General features: G+C 38.5%; 1 protein-coding gene, 1 long non-coding RNA gene and 1 pseudogene across 2 annotated transcripts; 1 reads left to right on the forward strand and 2 right to left on the reverse strand.

Annotated features, from left to right (window-relative positions):
- Nucleotides 1–20: 20 nt before the first annotated feature.
- Nucleotides 21–4,061, reverse strand: LOC110097717 (annotated as a pseudogene).
- On the forward strand, nt 2,216–2,583 carry LOC114579194. The gene is made up of 2 exons (XR_003700114.1): nt 2,216–2,308; nt 2,433–2,583. It is a non-coding gene; the product is annotated as an uncharacterized LOC114579194 (long non-coding RNA).
- A 4,277-nt stretch (nt 4,062–8,338) lies between the features above and the next one.
- Nucleotides 8,339–17,461, reverse strand: LOC110097709 (protein spotted leaf 11). The gene is made up of 4 exons (XM_020824248.2): nt 16,982–17,461; nt 10,603–10,719; nt 9,917–10,345; nt 8,339–9,834 (listed from the first exon to the last, which is right to left on the reverse strand). The coding sequence occupies exons 1-4, from the start codon at nt 17,444–17,446 to the stop codon at nt 8,701–8,703; spliced, it is 2,145 nt and encodes a 714-aa protein (XP_020679907.2). The 5' UTR covers nt 17,447–17,461; the 3' UTR covers nt 8,339–8,700.
- Nucleotides 17,462–19,002: the final 1,541 nt, after the last annotated feature.

The following is a 19,002-nucleotide window of genomic DNA, read 5'->3' on the forward strand; positions in this document are numbered from 1 at the left end:
AACCGAACCCTAAATTTCTAAGTGAACGTAAGTTTTTGTGTGTCCTCCCTTGATCGGTTTCTTTGTTTGTAGTAATGAAGAATACTATTCTAGCATGTGTGGATGATATGATCTCAAATCAATTTGATCAAATTAATTTCAATTCCATAGGCTCGACTTGTCAATTTTTATCAAACTTCGCAGTTTCATCCATGACATTGACTTTTTGCAAGGAGAAAATGCAACTTGGGCTGGTTGCTTAGCTATATATGTAAATGCCATCATCGAGTCTTTGTAATTTGTGATGCAAGTCTCTAGTAATTTTGATTATTGTAAATCGGACGCCACATTCTCCTTTGATCTTTAATTATTTTGCTCAAAAAATTATCAGAATCAAATCTTACTTATGTTCTGACATTAGTTTAAGTTGCAACTTTATTAAATTTCAATATGAGCATAAAGTGAAAAGGACAGAGTAACTCCAAAGACAGATGAGATTAGATAGAGTCGCTTTTGATGGTTTGGTCACTTAAAACATCGATCTTCTGAGGACCCGGTTCGGACAGTAGATGTATTAGATTTGACCTATGTTAAGAAATGTAGAAATAGACTTAAAAAATCTTGGTTGGAAAATATTAGAAATGACATATTGTTATTAGATTTAAAAGAGAATTCGACTCTTAACATAACACAATGCAGAAAAAAAGATTCATGTAGGCTATAGCCGACCCCAACGTAGTGGATAAATGCTAGAGATTTTTTCAAAATAATAAAGAACTAACTTTAAATATGAAATATTTAAGATCTATCTTACTAAATATAAGTAGATCATCAACATATATATGTAAAATAGGTTATGTCCGAACTAGTAGAGAAAATTTCTATCTATTTATTTTTCAGGAGATTTACATACATACCACTTTATTTCATGCTATTTACATTCAGTATGTTTCAAAGATGTAATGGAGCATTCTTTTATAAGTTCAAAAGATGATATAAAGTAGCATTTCATATCTTCATTGATGATAATAGAAAATGAATGCACAAATTTGACATTACCAGCCAAGCTAAACAGCTCCAGATACGAACATACTAATCAACTTCTTCAATCTTAGGACCAGCGCCTCTGCCACCCGCAGCTGCAGGACCATCCTCATCCATGCCATTAGGCCTACCACCACCTGCCTGGTACATCTTGGCAATAATATGATTGCAGAGGCCCTCCAGTTCCTTCATTTTATCATCAAGCTCATCAGCCTCCGCCAGCTGATTACTATCCAGCCACTAGATTACCTGATCTACAGCATCTTCAATCTTCTTCTTGTCTTCGGCGCCTAGCTTTGAAGCAATCTTACCATTCTTGATGGTATTTCTCATGTGTAGACATAGTTCTCCAGCGAATTCTTCGACTCTATCTTCTTCTTGTGCTCTTCATCCTCAGCCTTGTACCGCTCAGCTTCCTGAACCATCTTCTCTATCTCCCCCTTGCTCAGCCTTCCCTTGTCATTACTGATGGTTATTTTATTATTTTGGCCTGTGGTCTTATCCTCAGCAGAGACATTCAGAATGCCTTCGCCGCTCAAAATAGCAGCTTGGACGGCAGCACCATATGCAACAGCCTCATCAGGATTAATGCTCTTGCAGAGCTCCTTGCCATTGAAGAAATCTTGCAGCAGTTGCTGAACTCTGGGGATTCGAGTTGATCAGCCAACAAGTACAACATCTGGACATGGCTTTTGTCCATCTTGGCATCCCTAAGGCACTTCTCTACAGGCTCCATGCATTTTTCTAAAGAGATCCATGTTGAGCTCCTCGAACCTCGCTCGAGTAATCTTTGAATAGAAATCAACACCCTCATAGAGAGAATCAATCTCAATGGTGGTCTGGGCTGTAGATGACAAAGTCCTCTTGGCTCTCTCACAAGCAGTTCTCAACCGCCTCAGAGATCTGGGATTACCACTGATGTCTTTCTTGTGCTTCCTCTTGAACTCCCGAACAAAGTGGTTAAGTAGCCGATTATCGAAATCTTCGCCTCCGAGATGGGTGTCACCAGCTGTAGCTTTGACCTCACATATGCCCTCTTCAATGGCAAGAAGAGAGACATCGAAGGTTCCACCTCCAAGGTAAAAAATCAGAACATTCTTCTCCCCAACACTGGTAGCCTTCTTAACAAGGCCATAAGCAATGGCAGCAGCAGTGGGCTCGTTGATAATACGCATGACATTGAGACCAGCAAACATTGAGACCAGCAATAACGCCAGCATCCTTGGTTGCTTGTCGCTGAGAATCATTGAAGTAGGCAGGAACAGTAACAACGGCTTTCTTAATGGTTGTTCCGAGATAGGCCTCTGCAATGTCTTTCATTTTAGTCAAAACCATAGATGAAATTTCCTCTGCATAAAATTGCTTCTGTTCGCCCTTATACTGAACTAAAATCGTTGGTTTGTCTACAGGGCCTCCCACAACCTTGAAGGGTCACAACTTAATATCTCTCTGAACTGATTCATCATTGAATCTTCTGCCAATTAAGCGCTTGGCATCTACAAAAGATTTCATATTTAGATGATTATAATACCAGCAGATTACTGCATTTTTATCTCAAAAGATTGGTGGAAAGAACAACGAGCAAAAGAAATGAGAAGAATGACAAACCATAAAAAAATGCTCATTAAATATGTGATAAATCAAAGAGTAATATAGTCCATATTTAGGAGGGTCAATTCGGGTCGACGTGTTGGGTTCGGGTCGAATCCGAGTTGACCCAGTTCTAAACGGGTCAACTCGAACCCGACCCATTTTTGAAGTGGTAGCTGACAGCGGCAGCACGCGCGGCGGCCGGCGGTAGCACGTGCGCAGCGGCGGACCAGGCGGCACCGCGGCCAAGGACCAGTTGGCAGTTGGCACTCGGCACGCGTCGCGACTTGCAACTGAACCCAGAACGGCGACACTGCCAACGGGAAAAGGCGCGGGAACGAGGCGCTGGCATGCGAACCGCGAAGGGCGTCGGGCAACTGGGCAGTCGGGCAGAGATCATTTCCGAGTCGTTTTCGGGTTCCCAGGTCAACCCGAACCCGACCCAATTTTTGAAACGGGTCAGTTTACTAAACACGAACCGACCCGTTTCATAAACGGATTGACCTGAACCCGGATTTTTCCGGGTCGGGTCTGGATCGGGTTTCGGGTCGGGTCAAAAATTGACACCCCTAGTCCATAAACTAATAGAACTGTTATAGGGTTTCTCATTCATTTGTCTCCTTCCCCTTTTTGTTGTACAGGGTAAAAGACTCACCGAATACCGAATTGATGGGATTCATGGCGACCTGGTTCTTGGCAGCGTCGCCGATGAGGCGCTCGTTGTCGGTGAACGCAACATAGGAGGGAGTGGTGCGATTCCCCTGATCGTTTGCAATGATCTCCACGCGATCGTATTGCCACACCCCGACGCACAAGTACGTCATCCCGAGATCGTTCCCGATTGCCGGACCCTCGCTCTTCCTCGCCATCTGGAGAGTTTGGAATAGGAGAAACGAAGAATTGAAAGGTAGAGGGATTTCCGTTTCAGTAAGCAGAGGGAGGAGGACGAGATGCTCTTGGCGGGGCTATTTAGAGCACGAAGGACGCCATTGCTAGAAAGTTCAGGCGCTTGATAATCGTTTGATATGCGCGGGAATTCCGCAGAGTTGGCCGAAACTTTGCATATGGAAATTGGAAAGGTTGTGGTGGTCATATGGACCACCTCGTTGGATTTTGGACTCGCGTCCTTTTGGCCATGGTTTTTTTTTTTTTCTGGACATTTAGGCCATTTAAGACAAATTCACACACACAACCCATACACAAAGACTCAAACCCAAGACCTCTTAGTTGGAAGCATAAGCTCTCAACCAACAAGCCAAGGTGAGCTGTGTCCTTTTGGGCTTGGTTGCTCAGCCGTTTTTAGGGAGAAATTTTCTGACTTAAGTATTTTTTTTTTAATTGTTCATAAGAGCTTTTGGTTCGAAATTTTGTATGTGATATATGTGTTAATTTATCTTAATTGGCTTAAATGTCTCAAAAATAATAATAATAATTATTGCCTCCCAAGTTTCGTTTGAAATGGCTTTCTTATTATTTCTTAACACAATTTTTTATCATAAAAGTTTTAATTTTTTATACTAGAAAGTTGCTTTAATAAGCTGTAAAAAAGCCGTCCCAAATGAAGCCTTAATATGACATAATGGATAAAAAAGGATTCATGTAGCAACATGGCGCTACCTTGACCACAAAGACACCTTTGTTCTAGCACCTAGGCGCCCGTATCAAGATAAATTAGATTAAAGATAAGAGTGTAAAGCACCATCGATACACATGGAGCAACCTGCAATACAAATATTGTATGCTTAGTTTAGATAATTTTATTTATTTTTGGAATGGAGTTATTTATCCGCTGCTACTCCAAATGGAGTGTTTGGCGGCTTAACTAATCACTCATCGTAACCTAGCGAGACTACCCACTGACATCGAATCTACACTTGTTTTGCCCCACTGAAGAGGTGAGGCCGTAGTAGAGGGATTCGAACCCGGGATATGGGGTTCTTAACCTTGGTCGCCCACCAACAACTCTAAGTCTCGGTGGGTAGTTCAGATAAATTAACAAGTGTACTTGTGAGATAGAAATATATTCCTAGTACAATTACAATCATTAAGAATAAAATATTAATGAAATATTATTTAGGTAGTTCACATAGAGACATATATAGTGGGCTATTTAATTTAATAAGGTTTGACCTATTTGTTTCTGGAAGAAATAAGAAGATAAATTTAATTCTTGATGGGCAACTAGAAAAAATAAATCAAATTTAGTACGTTATCATATTATGACATTTAAAAAGACATGAATCCAAAATTTTGTCCTATAAGTTTTAAGTTAAGTGAAATATATAGTAGATGAATCTAAAATTAAGTAATCGAATGAAGGTTTAAGATAATTTAAATCAATATTTAACTTTAAAAAATAAAATTTTGATTCTTTTTCGAATAATATTTTGACGCATTTTATATTATTTATTTTGCATGTATACTTGCAAGAAAAAATAATCAACACCACATCACCTATCCGGCATATTATCATCTTTGATGGCTCCCCAATCCAGCATCAGTGGTATTGACATAGCTAACTCATGGAGTTCCCGCATGCATATGAATAAGGCATCCGTCACTTTGTTCTATAATCTGGGCTTATATTGAATCTTAAAATCATAGCCTAATAGCTTTGATAACAATGCTCCTCCATCATCATCATCTACTCTAAAAGGAACTTCAAGCTCCTCTGATTCATTTTGGCAATGAAATGTCACGCCAATAAGCATAGTCGCCACTTATGAATGGCTAACACAATAATCATTAATTCCCTCTCATTGATTGACTTCAACCTAGCTCCAATGGGATTAATGCTCCTCCATCCTCCCACCTCTTGTATGGTCCTTACCCTAGGTTTGAGGGGTATCATAGCTTCAGACAACCCCGCATTTCCCCTGATCACCATCCTTCTTCCCTCCACCATCAACTCCATCGTTAGCGCTCCCAAATTGACCTTGGTATCTCCCAAGGTTTGCAGTCACTTCATCCCCAAGATGATATCAGTGCTCCCTAACTCCAATGGGAGAAAATCCTCCCTCACCTGAGTCCCATGAATCGTCAGCACAACTCCCCTACACATTCCTCTACCCATTTCCACCTTCGCATTTCCCTTGAAAGTTGCATTTGCATTGATTAAGTAAAGAAAAAGTACATAACAAGTATGGGAGAACCACCTTCGCATTTCCCATCATCACTTTGTAGCCCCCATCCACAAATTTTACCCCAAATTGTTCAATAACCTAGTTGGAGATAAAATTATCGGTAACCCCACCATCAATTAGCACTACCACCTCTTTATAACTTATTTCTCCTTTGACCTTCATGGTGTGATTCAAAGTGAACCCCACCACCGAGTTTAAGGAGACTTCGGATATGTCAAGATGCATCTCTTCCTCCATTACTACCACTGCCTCCCTCTCTCCATCATCTTCCTTGTCATTACAGATGGTAAGAACTTGAATAGTTACACCTATTCCCCGGCGTGTACCTCTCATCACATCTGAAACACAATCCCTTTGCATGTTTCTCATGCAGCTCCTTCTTAGTAAGCTTCTTAAAATTTCTCCCAAATCCCCATCCTATAGGCTTCTCCTTTAGGCTCTCATGAAGGCTTCTTGGTGTTGACCCCTTGGGAACTAAAAATCTGGTGATCATCTTGTATGAGCTGTCACGACCCGACCCGATCCGGGACGGATCGCGCTCGCACCGGGTCGCGACACGGAACCAAACAAACTGACTGACCAGGATCTGGCTTTGGAATTTTTGTAGCCCCCATCCACAAATTTTACCCCAAATTGTTCAATAACCTAGTTGGAGATAAAATTATCGGTAACCCCACCATCAATTAGCACCACCACCTCTTTATAACTTATTTCTCCTTTGACCTTCATGGTGTGATTCAAAGTGAACCCCACCACCGAGTTTAAGGAGACTTCGGATATGTCAAGATGCATCTCTTCCTCCATTACTACCACTGCCTCCCTCTCTCCATCATCTTCCTTGTCATTACAGATGGTAAGAACTTGAATAGTTACACCTATTCTCCGGCGTGTACCTCTCATCACATCTGAAACACAATCCCTTTGCATGTTTCTCATGCAGCTCCTTCTTAGTAAGCTTCTTAAAATTTCTCCCAAATCCCCATCCTATAGGCTTCTCCTTTAGGCTCTCATGAAGGCTTCTTGGTGTTGACCCCTTGGGAACTAAAAATCTGGTGATCATATTGTATGAGCATCCTGAGCTATTGCCTCTGGCCCCCCTTTCTAGGTTCTTCTGGTCCTCCAATAACTGTGCCAACTCCATTGACTTTCCCAAGTCATGATGCCTCATCACCCTAATCGTTGCATGGATCTCTGGTTTTAGCCCCTTCATGAAGTTTTCCTCTAAGATTGTCTTAGAAAGGCGATCCAATCAACTAATAAGGTACTCAAACCTCTCATGACACTCTGCCACAAAACCATCCTGTGTCAAGGCGAAAAGTTGCTCTTAGAAATTCCCTCCCTTGCTGGTTCGAAACATTCCACTAAGCATTCCTTGAACTCCCTCCATCTCCATATGAGTCATTGCATTTCCCTCTGCTGGTATCAAGCAAAGGCCTTCCCCTCCAAACATAGGCCCACTGTCATCAACCTCTCCTTCTCCTTCAAACCGTTGATGGCAAAATACATCTCCACTTTGTAGATCCACAAATGTGCATCATCTACCTCAAAGATGACGTCTTCAGCTTCTACACTCTTAGATAGCCTATGTTTTCCATGAATCCTCCTTAGCCTCTCATTCCCTGAAAGGGAGATGCTTCCCCGGTGTCTTGATCATCCCTTATGTGCAAATACCCAAACCCTTCTTTGAAATTTCTCATCCTTTAAAAATCAACACCCCTGCATTAATAATCCACCCTCTTTTTGCAAAATCAGCACATTTTGCTCATATCCAATACTCATCTCATCCCTAAAAATAGGCTATGGCGAAGGCATCTCATTATATCCCTCCAAAATCTCCACCTTTTGATTTTCCCCTCCTAAACGGATTAGGGTTTCCTCCTCTTCCTTGGCCCCCAGTGGCTTCCTTCATTTCTGATGTCGTCATATTTTGTTTGGCTTCAAGCAACTTCCTCAACAATTCTTTCACGACGACGAATTTTCCATCGATCTTTTCATGAACGTATGCAAACTGATTTTCAAAATCTGAAATTTTCTCCATAAAATTTGATTTCAGTTGACCTATTTCCCCCTCCAACACTCCCACCTTTCCGACCATTGGTACCCTAGATCAAAATGCTCTCGTACTAATTTATTAGGAAATACCAAAAAATTCCTTGCTGAATTCAAGAAAATATAGCCCCATTGCAAGCTGATTTGGAGGAAAAGATAAATAAATCACAAACACAACAACTATATTTGATTAAAGAAAAACTCCCTCAATGAAAATACAATTGGGATCTTCAATTGGAGAAGAAGATCTAGCTCTCCCCACGCTCTACATGCCGCTATAACCCTCACAAGAAACAGGAACAATAAACTACAAGCAAAAATCAGGATAAAAATATCACCCTAACCACCAAAACCTACTTAAACATACAATCCTTAGGTAAACCCTTCTATTTGAATTTTCCCTCTCAAAACTCTCTTAATTTTATCTTAATTAAGCTAGGCATAAAGGGCGGACAGAACCTGTTTATCAAAGAACTCTTCTTCCTCCCAAAAATACCTCAACAGAACATAAAGAACCTAAGAAATTATACGTATAGATACCACTGTAGAAAAAAGGCATTCAAATCTGTCTGCAACGTTTTCAGTAGTGGTTTGTAGAACTTTCTACTAAGAATAAACGATGAGAAATACTCGATTTCCATCATCACTGCAACGTGGCAGAATAACAACATCAGCAATAGACAATTACCAATAATTAACACAATGCTTCCCTTAATAAAAAAAAAATAAACTAAGGGAAGTTCTCACACTGCAAAGTGCCACAAAGCTTCAGAAAACATTCCTGAACTCCATTGTTTCTCTTTAGCTGCTTCACCTCTTTTTAGTTTGAAATAACACAAACAATAACACAGGAATGAATCAGGATGACAGGCTATTTGATCAAGTCAACCTACATCTAATCAGAAACTGTTGTGGAGGATTGATCTGATTGAGCCTGGGCTTGAACTTGAGCCTGAGCTTGGCTCTGCTGCTCTATGAACCTGGTCATTCTGTAGAGCAGTTGCATAGCCTTTCTCTTGCCTCTGTCAGTGCCACTTGAAGCCAATTCTAGCAAGGCTCCCATGACGCTGCACTCCTGAGCCTCGGCGAGATGCTGCTGCTGTTGTTCCCCTGTGCAGAGATGCAACAAAATAGCAGCAGCATTCTCCTTATTTCTCGGCGAACCACTCCTGATAACCTCTACTAGCACTGGAACAGCTTGAAGCGCCCCAATCGCCGCTTTGCACTCGGCGTGGCTCGATAATATCGCAAGTATAGCAAGTGCCTCATCCACCATTAATCCAGCAGGCTCTGTCAAGAGCAACATTAATGTCGGCACCACTCCAGCCCTCACTGCCCGACCCTTGTTCCCCTGGTATATGCAGAGATTAAAAAGGGCCGTTGCAGCATCCTTCTTTCCCCTCTGGCTGCCTTCATTCAGTAGTGAAACAAGAGCTGGTATTGCTCCTGATGCACCTATAGTTATCTTGTTCTCATCCACAACTGAAAGACTGAAGAATGTGGCTGCAGCATTTTCTCGGGCTTCCATGCTGCCGCTTCTCAAAACATGGACAATTCCAGGCACAGCTCCAGAGGAGATGATAATCCCCTTGTTATCCTCATATATGGACAGATTTAGAAGAGCAGTGACAGCATGTTCCTGGGTGCGCAGGTCAGTGGTGGACAGCAAATTCACGAGGACCGGAATAGCGCCAGCCTCAGCAATGCAAATGCGGTTGTCCGCATTGCGCTTCGCAAGCAAACGAATATCACCAGCAGCTGATCTTTGATCATCGATGTTTGGAGAGGATAGCTTGCAAATGAGAGCATCGATGTTAGCACGTTCCGCGGGGGAACAAGCTGAAGATGGCTTGCTTGGCTTGGAAGGACACTTTGGTGGATCCATGCCATTGGCTTCACACCACTGGGCTATAAGGCTTCGAAGAACAAAGTTGGGAGTTAAGGTTGTATTTGGGAGTTTCTGTTGTGTCTTTGGACATGTGTCATGCCCTGCATCTATCCATTTCTTAATGCAGGCTCGTTCATAAGTCTGTTGAAAATAGTAATAGGTTCAGCAGCATAATTAGATATTGCTTATGAAAAGGAAGTATTTCATAGATATTAAGAAGTACCTGTCCAGTAGCCACAATGACCGGATCTCTCATCAGCTCAAGCGAAATAGGACAGCGGAAATCATCAGGAATGAGAGGGACTTGGTGCTTTCCATCAGAAAAAAGAGATTTGGGATTTGATGGAGTGCCCATCTCAGGATTCTGAGTTTGCACATAGTCCTTGATTTTCTTTAGGAGCATTGACATTTTCTCTATACTCTGTTCAGGGTCTCCACTAGCAGCAACCATCTCAAGCAAAGCTAGTGATTCTTGTGTGAGATCAGATATGGTGCTTAGCTGCAATTTTGCAGCTAATCTACTAAGGATTTCAGGATCAACAAAAGAGTCACTGGCCTTATCATATAGAAAAGAAATGTCACCATATAACTCAGCATCAGGCATATCAACTCGCTCCTTGGCCCTTTTGAATTGAGTATGAACAAGCTCAACCTACTAGATAATATTTGAATTATAAACACATACTGTTCAGTAGTTAATACAAATAAAAGGACAGTTTAAGGGTCCACACTGATTCAACCTACTTCCAAGAAGTAATTCTATTTGGATAAACTGAAATCCTATAGAAATAAGTTTTCATGTATTAAAAGATGAAGAAAAGGAGTTTTTTTTTAAGCATGATGTAAAGGATGGCCACAATATATGCTTTTGCATCTTAGACACCAAAATTTATAAAGGGTGCCACATACTTGTTCTCTGACTTCATCAGATATGTCAAGTTTATCAAACAAAATTGCATCCAGTGCTTGTTCTAATTGAGCAGTAACTTCTTGGAACCATTTTGTCATTTTATCACTTTCCAGAACCTGCAATGAAGAGCTAGTTACAGCTTGCAAGGGACCAAAGAAAAACCAATATAGATACACATGAATACCAAATGTATTAAAAAACTTAGGGGCCATTTGGGATCGCATTCTTCTTTTTTTTTTTTAATATTTTAGTACTAATTAAAAATACATTTGATAACCTAAATAAATATTATATTATTTTGACATAAGATGTAATGGAAGGCGGCAAAGGCAGCTAGCAGTGGTGGTGGCCGGTGGTTGGGTTGTTTTGCATTACAAAAATGAAAATATTTAAAAAGTTGTTTCGAGTATTTTCAAGAATATTTTGACTTATATTCAAAATAAAAAATAACTAAAAAATATAAATTAAACATGTTTTTTAAATACTAAACAAAAAAAAATGATCCCAGCCCCTTAATATTTTTCCCACATCAATAATGACTCAATAATAATAAACGAAATCAAATAATAGGCAGTAAAGTCCCACCAATTGAGGAATCCAATGAAACAAATAAATGATGCACTTGTACTAGCACCAGTGACCATATGTAGAATAGTTGTAAGCAACTTTATCTCATCCTTAGCAACTTCATATAAGTCAAACATGTGCAAAATAAAAGTATAGTAAGCGAAATAGACCTATAAAAATCAATTATATTTAATAACTTGACCTTACAATAAGAAAATATAGCATTGACCTTCTGAATGATAAAAAAAAGAAGCAACATAAACTGAAGAAAGCATTGCAGTCAAGTCATAAGAATTTTTATTTTGAGCCTTGAAAGATGGATCTCTCAAGCTTCAATTTTTCAGAGAAAAAAAAAAGAAAAAAGAAAAAAGAATACCATGTAAAATATTATCCAGATTAATTTAAGGAATTAAAAAGAAGTTATCACAAAATCGCTGATCATTACACAGGAAGCTGCAGGCATTTACTCCCATCAAAGTTGGTGCAGTTTGCTGCAAGACCCATTCAATGCTTTTAACCCAGAGTTTAAAAAAAAAAAAAACTACTAGTATCGATCAGGTAAGTCTTTGATTTTACAACAAATTATGGTTGTCAGAACTTTATTTCGCTGACTTGCTTCAGCATGGATGATAAAAGCATCATGTAATATATGTCCCCTTGGGAATAAAAACTTATTTCATCATTATCTTGACCCCCTCTAATGAGAATGGGCACATAATAAGACATATTTGACCATGTAAATTGTAAAATCAAAACTCCGTCAAATGAAATAAAACTAGCTTAAGCTAGTACCAAGGCAAGCAAAATGACCTAGCTTTCAGGGAAAATAAAACTATAATAACTGCAGAAGAGACGGAAAAAAGCAAAATATGGGGGAAACGATAAAATCCAATGTACTGCAGACTAGCACGGTAAGTAGTTATTTGATATGTTAACACGAAAGAATGAAAATAATTAGGCATTCTCTTTTACCGGATCCGTATGTCATGCACAAATTAGCATTGTAGAACAAAGAAGAAGAGAAACATTTTGTGACTTTACTGGAACAGGATGCAGAATATGAACCCATTCCAATACGACAATTTACAGCTTTATGTACTAGGACAAGCAATTAAATGTTATATTCGTAGTTCAAGTAACTTGAAAAACAGACCATGCGGCCTCTTCAAACAAGACACAAAGAAGAAAAAATCACAGATTACAAACTTTAACTAACAGCCAAGAGCAGGTGGCTCCATTTTAAATTATTATGAGGAGAAACAACATAAAATAAGTAGGCTAGCAACTAAGAGATTATCATTAAGTCATCCAAATACTAAAATAAAGAAAAGCCTGGCAACTTTAAATTTCATGACTGCTAATTATGTTCATCCCAAATGCTTGGCGTACCAATCCATATAACTTACCAAACAATTACTGCACGTATCTAGAAGCGCTTTCAATTTGTTTTCCTTATTTTTTATAACTGTTTTAGTGCCATAAACAGACAGCTAAAATGTTTCTCATCACCTCCATCATTCAAAGAACAAAGCTTCAGAAGCTCTATTTCTCTTAAGAATGTCACTGAATGCTTTTTACTATTTTGGAGGTCCAGGTAAAGCCATTGCACTAACAACCAGATGTCTAAGAAGCCAACCCCTCAACTTTCTAGCTTAGTAAGAGCTTGTAATAGCTATAATCACCAGCTACATTCTGATTTATGTGTCGCTTTCACCTATAGGTAACAACCAGGAATCCAGTAGCTCTTATTAATCATTCTAAGTTTTGTGGCTTCAAATAATTATTTTGAACATAAAAAAGCATCTACACATTTTATCCTAACAAAGCCTTAGCAATTGATTGAGGTACAGGGAGCCAAATGTGACAAAATTAAACTACTTATTTAAAACATTTCTTTGTGAGGAAACAAAAGGATCAATGCAGCTATAGGGATTTGAGCTCTATTTGTATCATGTATATCTTCTTTTAAGATGTTTAAGAGAATTGCCATATATTGTTACCTATAATCACAAAAAAATGTATAACTTACCAAAATATCTAAATAATTATCCCCTGCTTTATTGTTGAATGTGGTATTGTAAGATAATAAAACTGTTGCAAAAAGAGAAGATGTAAAGAAAAAAACATCATGTATTTGTTTATCATATTCCAAAGTTTCAAGTAGATACATAGTTGGGGTTAACTTTGTCCGATCATTAGGAAAATTTGAATTCACTTAAAGACTTGATTTTGATAATGTGAAACCGTAAATGAAAATCAAAATTATTGCCATGGTCTACAACAAGGGGTGGTTTGTCCGGATTTAAGTGTTTGAAAGTGGATGAACTCATTCCCAAAACTGAGTTCAAGCATATGTTTTGCACAATGGTCATGAAAGTGAGATTTTATTTTAGGAACGCCTACATATTCAGTGGCAATTATAAGGGCAAAGAAATCACATTCAATTTTACCATGCATATCATCATTGTCAACATCATCGTAATTATCCTTATCACTAACTATTTAAAGTTAGCTTTATGAATCTTATTTTTCCTTCATTTCTGTTGAGTGCTATCTAATACGTTAAACTTATAACTTCCACAAATCATCTTGAATAACTTCTATCCATATTATCTTACATTCAACCCTCTACTAATTTTATCTACTTGCTAATAGAGTGTGTAAGAACCGGTTCAGTCCAGCCAGTTCAATTATGGCCAACTTACCTAATACGAACAGACGAATGAACCGGGAGCATAACCGCGGCCTAGGCAGACTGCACGCGATCATGGACGGGCTTGGGAGGGCCGGATTACATTTTTGAGTGAATGATCGCGTACCAGTGAAAACAAACGACTCCTCGTGAGTAATCTTTGTTTCACTCACTCTCGTAAGGGAAAAACACATGAGAAAGCTTCAGTTCAGAGAAACCGACAGTGAGGAAGGAGAAGGAGAAGGAAGATATGTTATTTTTCATTTTCGTTCATTTCATGTGCTATGTCTTCGTGACTTAAACTTAAGAAAGGATCCAAATCTTTTTTAAAGGTGAAGCAAGAAAACTAGAGATAGAAAGAAGAAGGATTTTGTGTTAAAACATTCTCCTTTGTAAGTGATTTCAATCATATATTTTTTCATTCAAATTATGAAGAATATATATATATATATATATATATATATATATGACAAAAGCAATAGAGTATGATTTTAGGAAGGAATAAATCAAATTGGTGGAAGTTTAATTTGGCAAGAAGAAATAAATTTGAGGTAAAAGATGCTAGTTAAAATTTATTTTCATTGATTTAAGCTTTGAAAATTCCTTTAAATTTTGTTAGTAATATTTAATATCAATTAATATAATTTAATTAGGAACCGTAAAGGATTGGATTAATTTAGTGTAAAAAGGTGAAGCACTAAAGCTAATAAAAGATTTTCAAAAAGCGATTTGAGGTAAGAATTTATTAAGGAAACATTTACATGAAATTAATAAAACAACAACAACAATAACATCATGCCTTTATCCCACTATGTAGGGTTGATTACATGAATCATTTTTCTCCATTGTGTCCTATTAAGAGTCAAATTTTCATCTAAATTTAAAAAAGAAAGGTCAATTCTAATATTTTCTAAACAAGTCATTTTAGGTCTACTGACTCTACTTCTACCTTTCTTAACATAAGTCAAATCCAATACATCTACTTTCCTAACCGGGTCATCGTAAGGCCACCATTTTATGTGACCAAACCATCTAAGGCGACTCTCTCTAATCTTATCTTCCACTAGAGCTACTCTAACCTTTTCATGTATATGCTCATTTCATATCTTGTCTTTAAGAGTAAAGACATTCATCCACATGAGCATCCTCATCTCTACAACACTTAACTTAACATTATGCTTCTCTTTTAATGGCCAACATTCTGCACCATAAAGCATTGCAGGTCTCACTACCATCTAATAGAATTTTCCTTTAAGTTTGAGAGGGACTTTTCTATCACACAACAAGCTTGATGCATTCCTCCACTTCAACCATCCAACTTGAATTCTACTAATAATATCCCCATCTAGTTCACCATCAACCTGAACAATAGACCCAAGATATCTAAAACTAATGCTCTTATTAGTGAATTGATCGCCCAAAGTCACAATCCTCCCTTTAGATATATTATTACTAAAATTACACTCCATATATTCAGTTTTAGATCTACTCAAACGAAAGTCTTTAGACTCCAAGGTTGATCTCCATAATTCAAGTTTACCTTCAACTCCCTCTCTAGTCTTAACAACAAGAAGAATATCATCAACGAAAAGGATACACCAGGGTACAACCTCTTGCAAATGTCTAGTGAGAAAATCCATGACTAAAGCAAAAAAGATATGGGCTTAATGTTGATCCTTGATGTAATCCAACTGAAATAGGAAAATACTTAGTCAAATGATCTTGTGTTTGAACACATGTAACAGCTCTTGCATACATATCCTTAATAGTTAATAACTTGAATATAAGCATATGTGAAATTAATGAAAGTTAAAAATAATAATAGTTATGTAATTTTGTGTGAAACTTTAGGCTGCATTGTAGAAGGTTATTTTCCAATATCAAAGATTTGAAAGAATCAAAATAGGTAATTATAATAATTTTATAGCAATTCACATGTGCTTTTATTTCATTACAATTCTTTTTAATTTATTTCAAAAAAACTAACTAACATTTATACGCATAAACTAAAAGTTAGCCAATACCCAGTGGTCCCAGTAAGCATGTTTATGAATATTTTCTCCTTGATTAATGGAAATAATTCAATCTAATAAAGCAATAAACATAATTGTAGAAAGGCTTAAGTCTTATGAAAACCAATTTCGAATGAATGCTTGATATTTCGGGCCTGCTTGGTAGTAAGGTTTAGGCCATATTTGAGCAAAATCAAGCCAAATGTCCTAAAATGCAAAAACAAATCTCACAGTAAATGAAAGTCATCCTAGACGGAAAATTACCCCTTTTCATGATAAATACCGGATTTCTGAAATCCTGTGATTCGGCGGATTTAATGCTCTGTTAGTGCAAGAGGGAAGAAGAGTCCGCTTTTTTCAAGATTCAACCCTCTATAGCCAAACAGTCACACAAGATTTAACAGGATTTATCATGAATGTTACCAAACAGTTTTTAGGATTTAACCCCCCAGTATTTCGCAAATCCAGATTTAGAGGTTTTATGAAATCCTACTTAAATGAAATATTGGGTGCTACCAAACAGCCCCTTAACATCTAAGACCAGATAGTTGCAAATGCACAAGAAATCACTAAAGCATCATTCGCATTAAGGAATAAAATAAATAAAGCACAATTCATTTATCTTATGCTTTTGACATCACTCAGTATTATTTCTAAAACCAAATTGAAAATTCACAATCACAATCCATCAGAGAACTCGAACAAACGCACTGAAAAGCATTACGTTTCGGGAATCAGAATACTGTATATACCAATTTTAAGAAAGTATTAGTTAAATACTACAAAGTCTAAAATAGAAAATCAATCAAAGAGCACAACATGTTAGCCAAATGTCAATTTTGAAGTCAAACGTAACGTATGCCCCAAGCATGGCATGCAGCAACCAGAAGCAATAAGCACTAGAAAATTCCAAACCAAATACCACCCATCAAAACGAAAGAACCACATCTACATGCAAATCAAACCAAGCTTTTAACAAGCCCTAACATTTCAGGCACTGAAAGATCATCCATTCAAAGAGACTAAACCGGGCTCGCACTCATCCTGGTGAAAGGGAACACGAAACAGACAGAAAAGCCATCACCCTATTTCCGCAGCCTGACTTACCAAGCAGATCTTGCTCCCACCACTTCCGAACCGGAGCAACTCCCTCGCCGCATCAAGAGCTTCTCGGAGCTGCACGAGGCCTCGCACCGCGTCATCCGGGATCAGTTCCCTGCTCTCTTTCAGTTCCTCGAACATCGGCGCCAGGAGCTTGACCCGCCTCGAGAGATTGCCGAACTGCTTCTTGTAAGCGTTCCGGTAGTCCGAGATCGTCGCGATCTCCTCCACCACCTCCATCAGTCTCTCCACCGCCGCCTCCCCGTCCCCCGGCACCTTAGCCGTCATACGCTTCTCCTCCTCGTCCTCCATATCTACCAGTCGATGCGTCTCAGGAGTGTGAACGGACTCCGCGAACCTGAGCCTGGTCTTCTCTTCCTCACTCTCTACCTCTCTCTCTTCCTCTCGATATTTATGTAGCGTGGCCCGAATGTTTGCACCGGAGTCGGTAGATCTTCCCGGTGCGCGCATCTTAAAGCAGATTGAATGGGATCCCGTGTCGGATTTGATTTTTAGCGGAGCGAGAGTGCAGATGGGCTGTCAAATGGGAAAAATTATTAGGGGCCTGCGCATAGTTCGCACAAGAACTGGGTACCCAGAGGTACCGAGTGCTGGTACGGAGTGAGAGTGCAGATGGGCTGTCAAACGGGAAAAATTATTAGGTGCGTGCGCACCGTTCGCACAAGTACTGGGTACCTAGCGGTACCCAGCGGTACCGAGTGTTGGTACCTAGCGCCGAACAATACTTGTGCGGACGGTTCTCCCCGTCCGCACCCCGCGCCTAATAATCTCTCGTCAAATGGTAGGAGAAAGAAGCCGGCCCAATGGGGAGGGATTATTGGGTTCGGACACCGGACACAAGTTACGGTTCGGTACTTCAGAGTATCGAGTAATGCTGAATTCGGTATTGTGAAGTACCGAGCAAATATAGAGCTAAATATCAAGTAGTGAGTGATGTGACGCATTTTCATTGGACTCCGAACGTCATCCAGTGTCCGAACCCAATAATTTCCCCCCGCAATGGGAGAGCTCGCATAGCAAATGGAGTTCTAGGAAATTTCGTTGCTGGAAACTGGAAGCAGATTCTTTTGGCTAAATAAGTAAATAGTTAGTCAACTTATTAATTGATTTTTTTACAAAAAAAAATTAATATGCCTAAATTTTAATCTCAAGATTTTAATAACAATCTTCAACATCTTTATCAAATAAAAAAATATATATTAATTAAGCTTGTGGCATTAAATATTTCATAATATATTAATTGGGCAAAAGAAATTTACATTTAATAACTATATAGGCAAGACTTAGGCTTCATTTGGGATGACTTTCTCACTGCTTCTTAAAATAATTTTTTATTACAAAAATTTAAAATTTTATACTAAAAAGCTGCTTTAAGAAGCAATAAGAATGTCGTCTCAAACGAAGCTTAATGACTTATGCAATACTTACCATCACGATAGCATGTTAACCAGGCAGAGTCGTGAGCCAGCTTGATCTTGGCTCGATAAATGGCAAGCTTGGTGAATTAACGAGTTAAGCTTGAGCCACTGTCGACTGGACTCATTAACTCGTAAGCCAACCCATTACACTTAAAACATTTTATAAATCCTGAGTTTAAGTATAAAGCTATCAAAATATGTAAAAATTATATCTTAGTTTTATTATTTATTCTTTAATTTCTCATTCTATTATAATAATTACTTAAATCATAATTATTTTTTCACCTTTTTCTTATAAACAAGCCGGTTCAAATTCATAAAATTAAGTTCGAGCTTGATCCCGAGTAATTAATCAAACTCAAGCTCAAATTAGAAAGACCTTCGACTCGACTTGACTCGACTCGTTTCGTTTACAATCCTAGCAGTAACATGGATTCTCATATTAGGAAATCAGGGTTCAAGTAGATCAAATTTGGCTGTCGCTCTCACATCAGCCATTGTTCAATAAACACTGCCTCAATTTTTTTTTTTTTTTTTTTTGAAGGATGCTATTTATGTTGTCCCTTAAATGAACGAAGGTTATTATTG

Source organism: Dendrobium catenatum, unplaced genomic scaffold (genome assembly GCF_001605985.2).
Source record: "Dendrobium catenatum unplaced genomic scaffold, ASM160598v2 fragScaff_scaffold_231, whole genome shotgun sequence".
NCBI classification, from domain to species: domain Eukaryota; kingdom Viridiplantae; phylum Streptophyta; class Magnoliopsida; order Asparagales; family Orchidaceae; genus Dendrobium; species Dendrobium catenatum.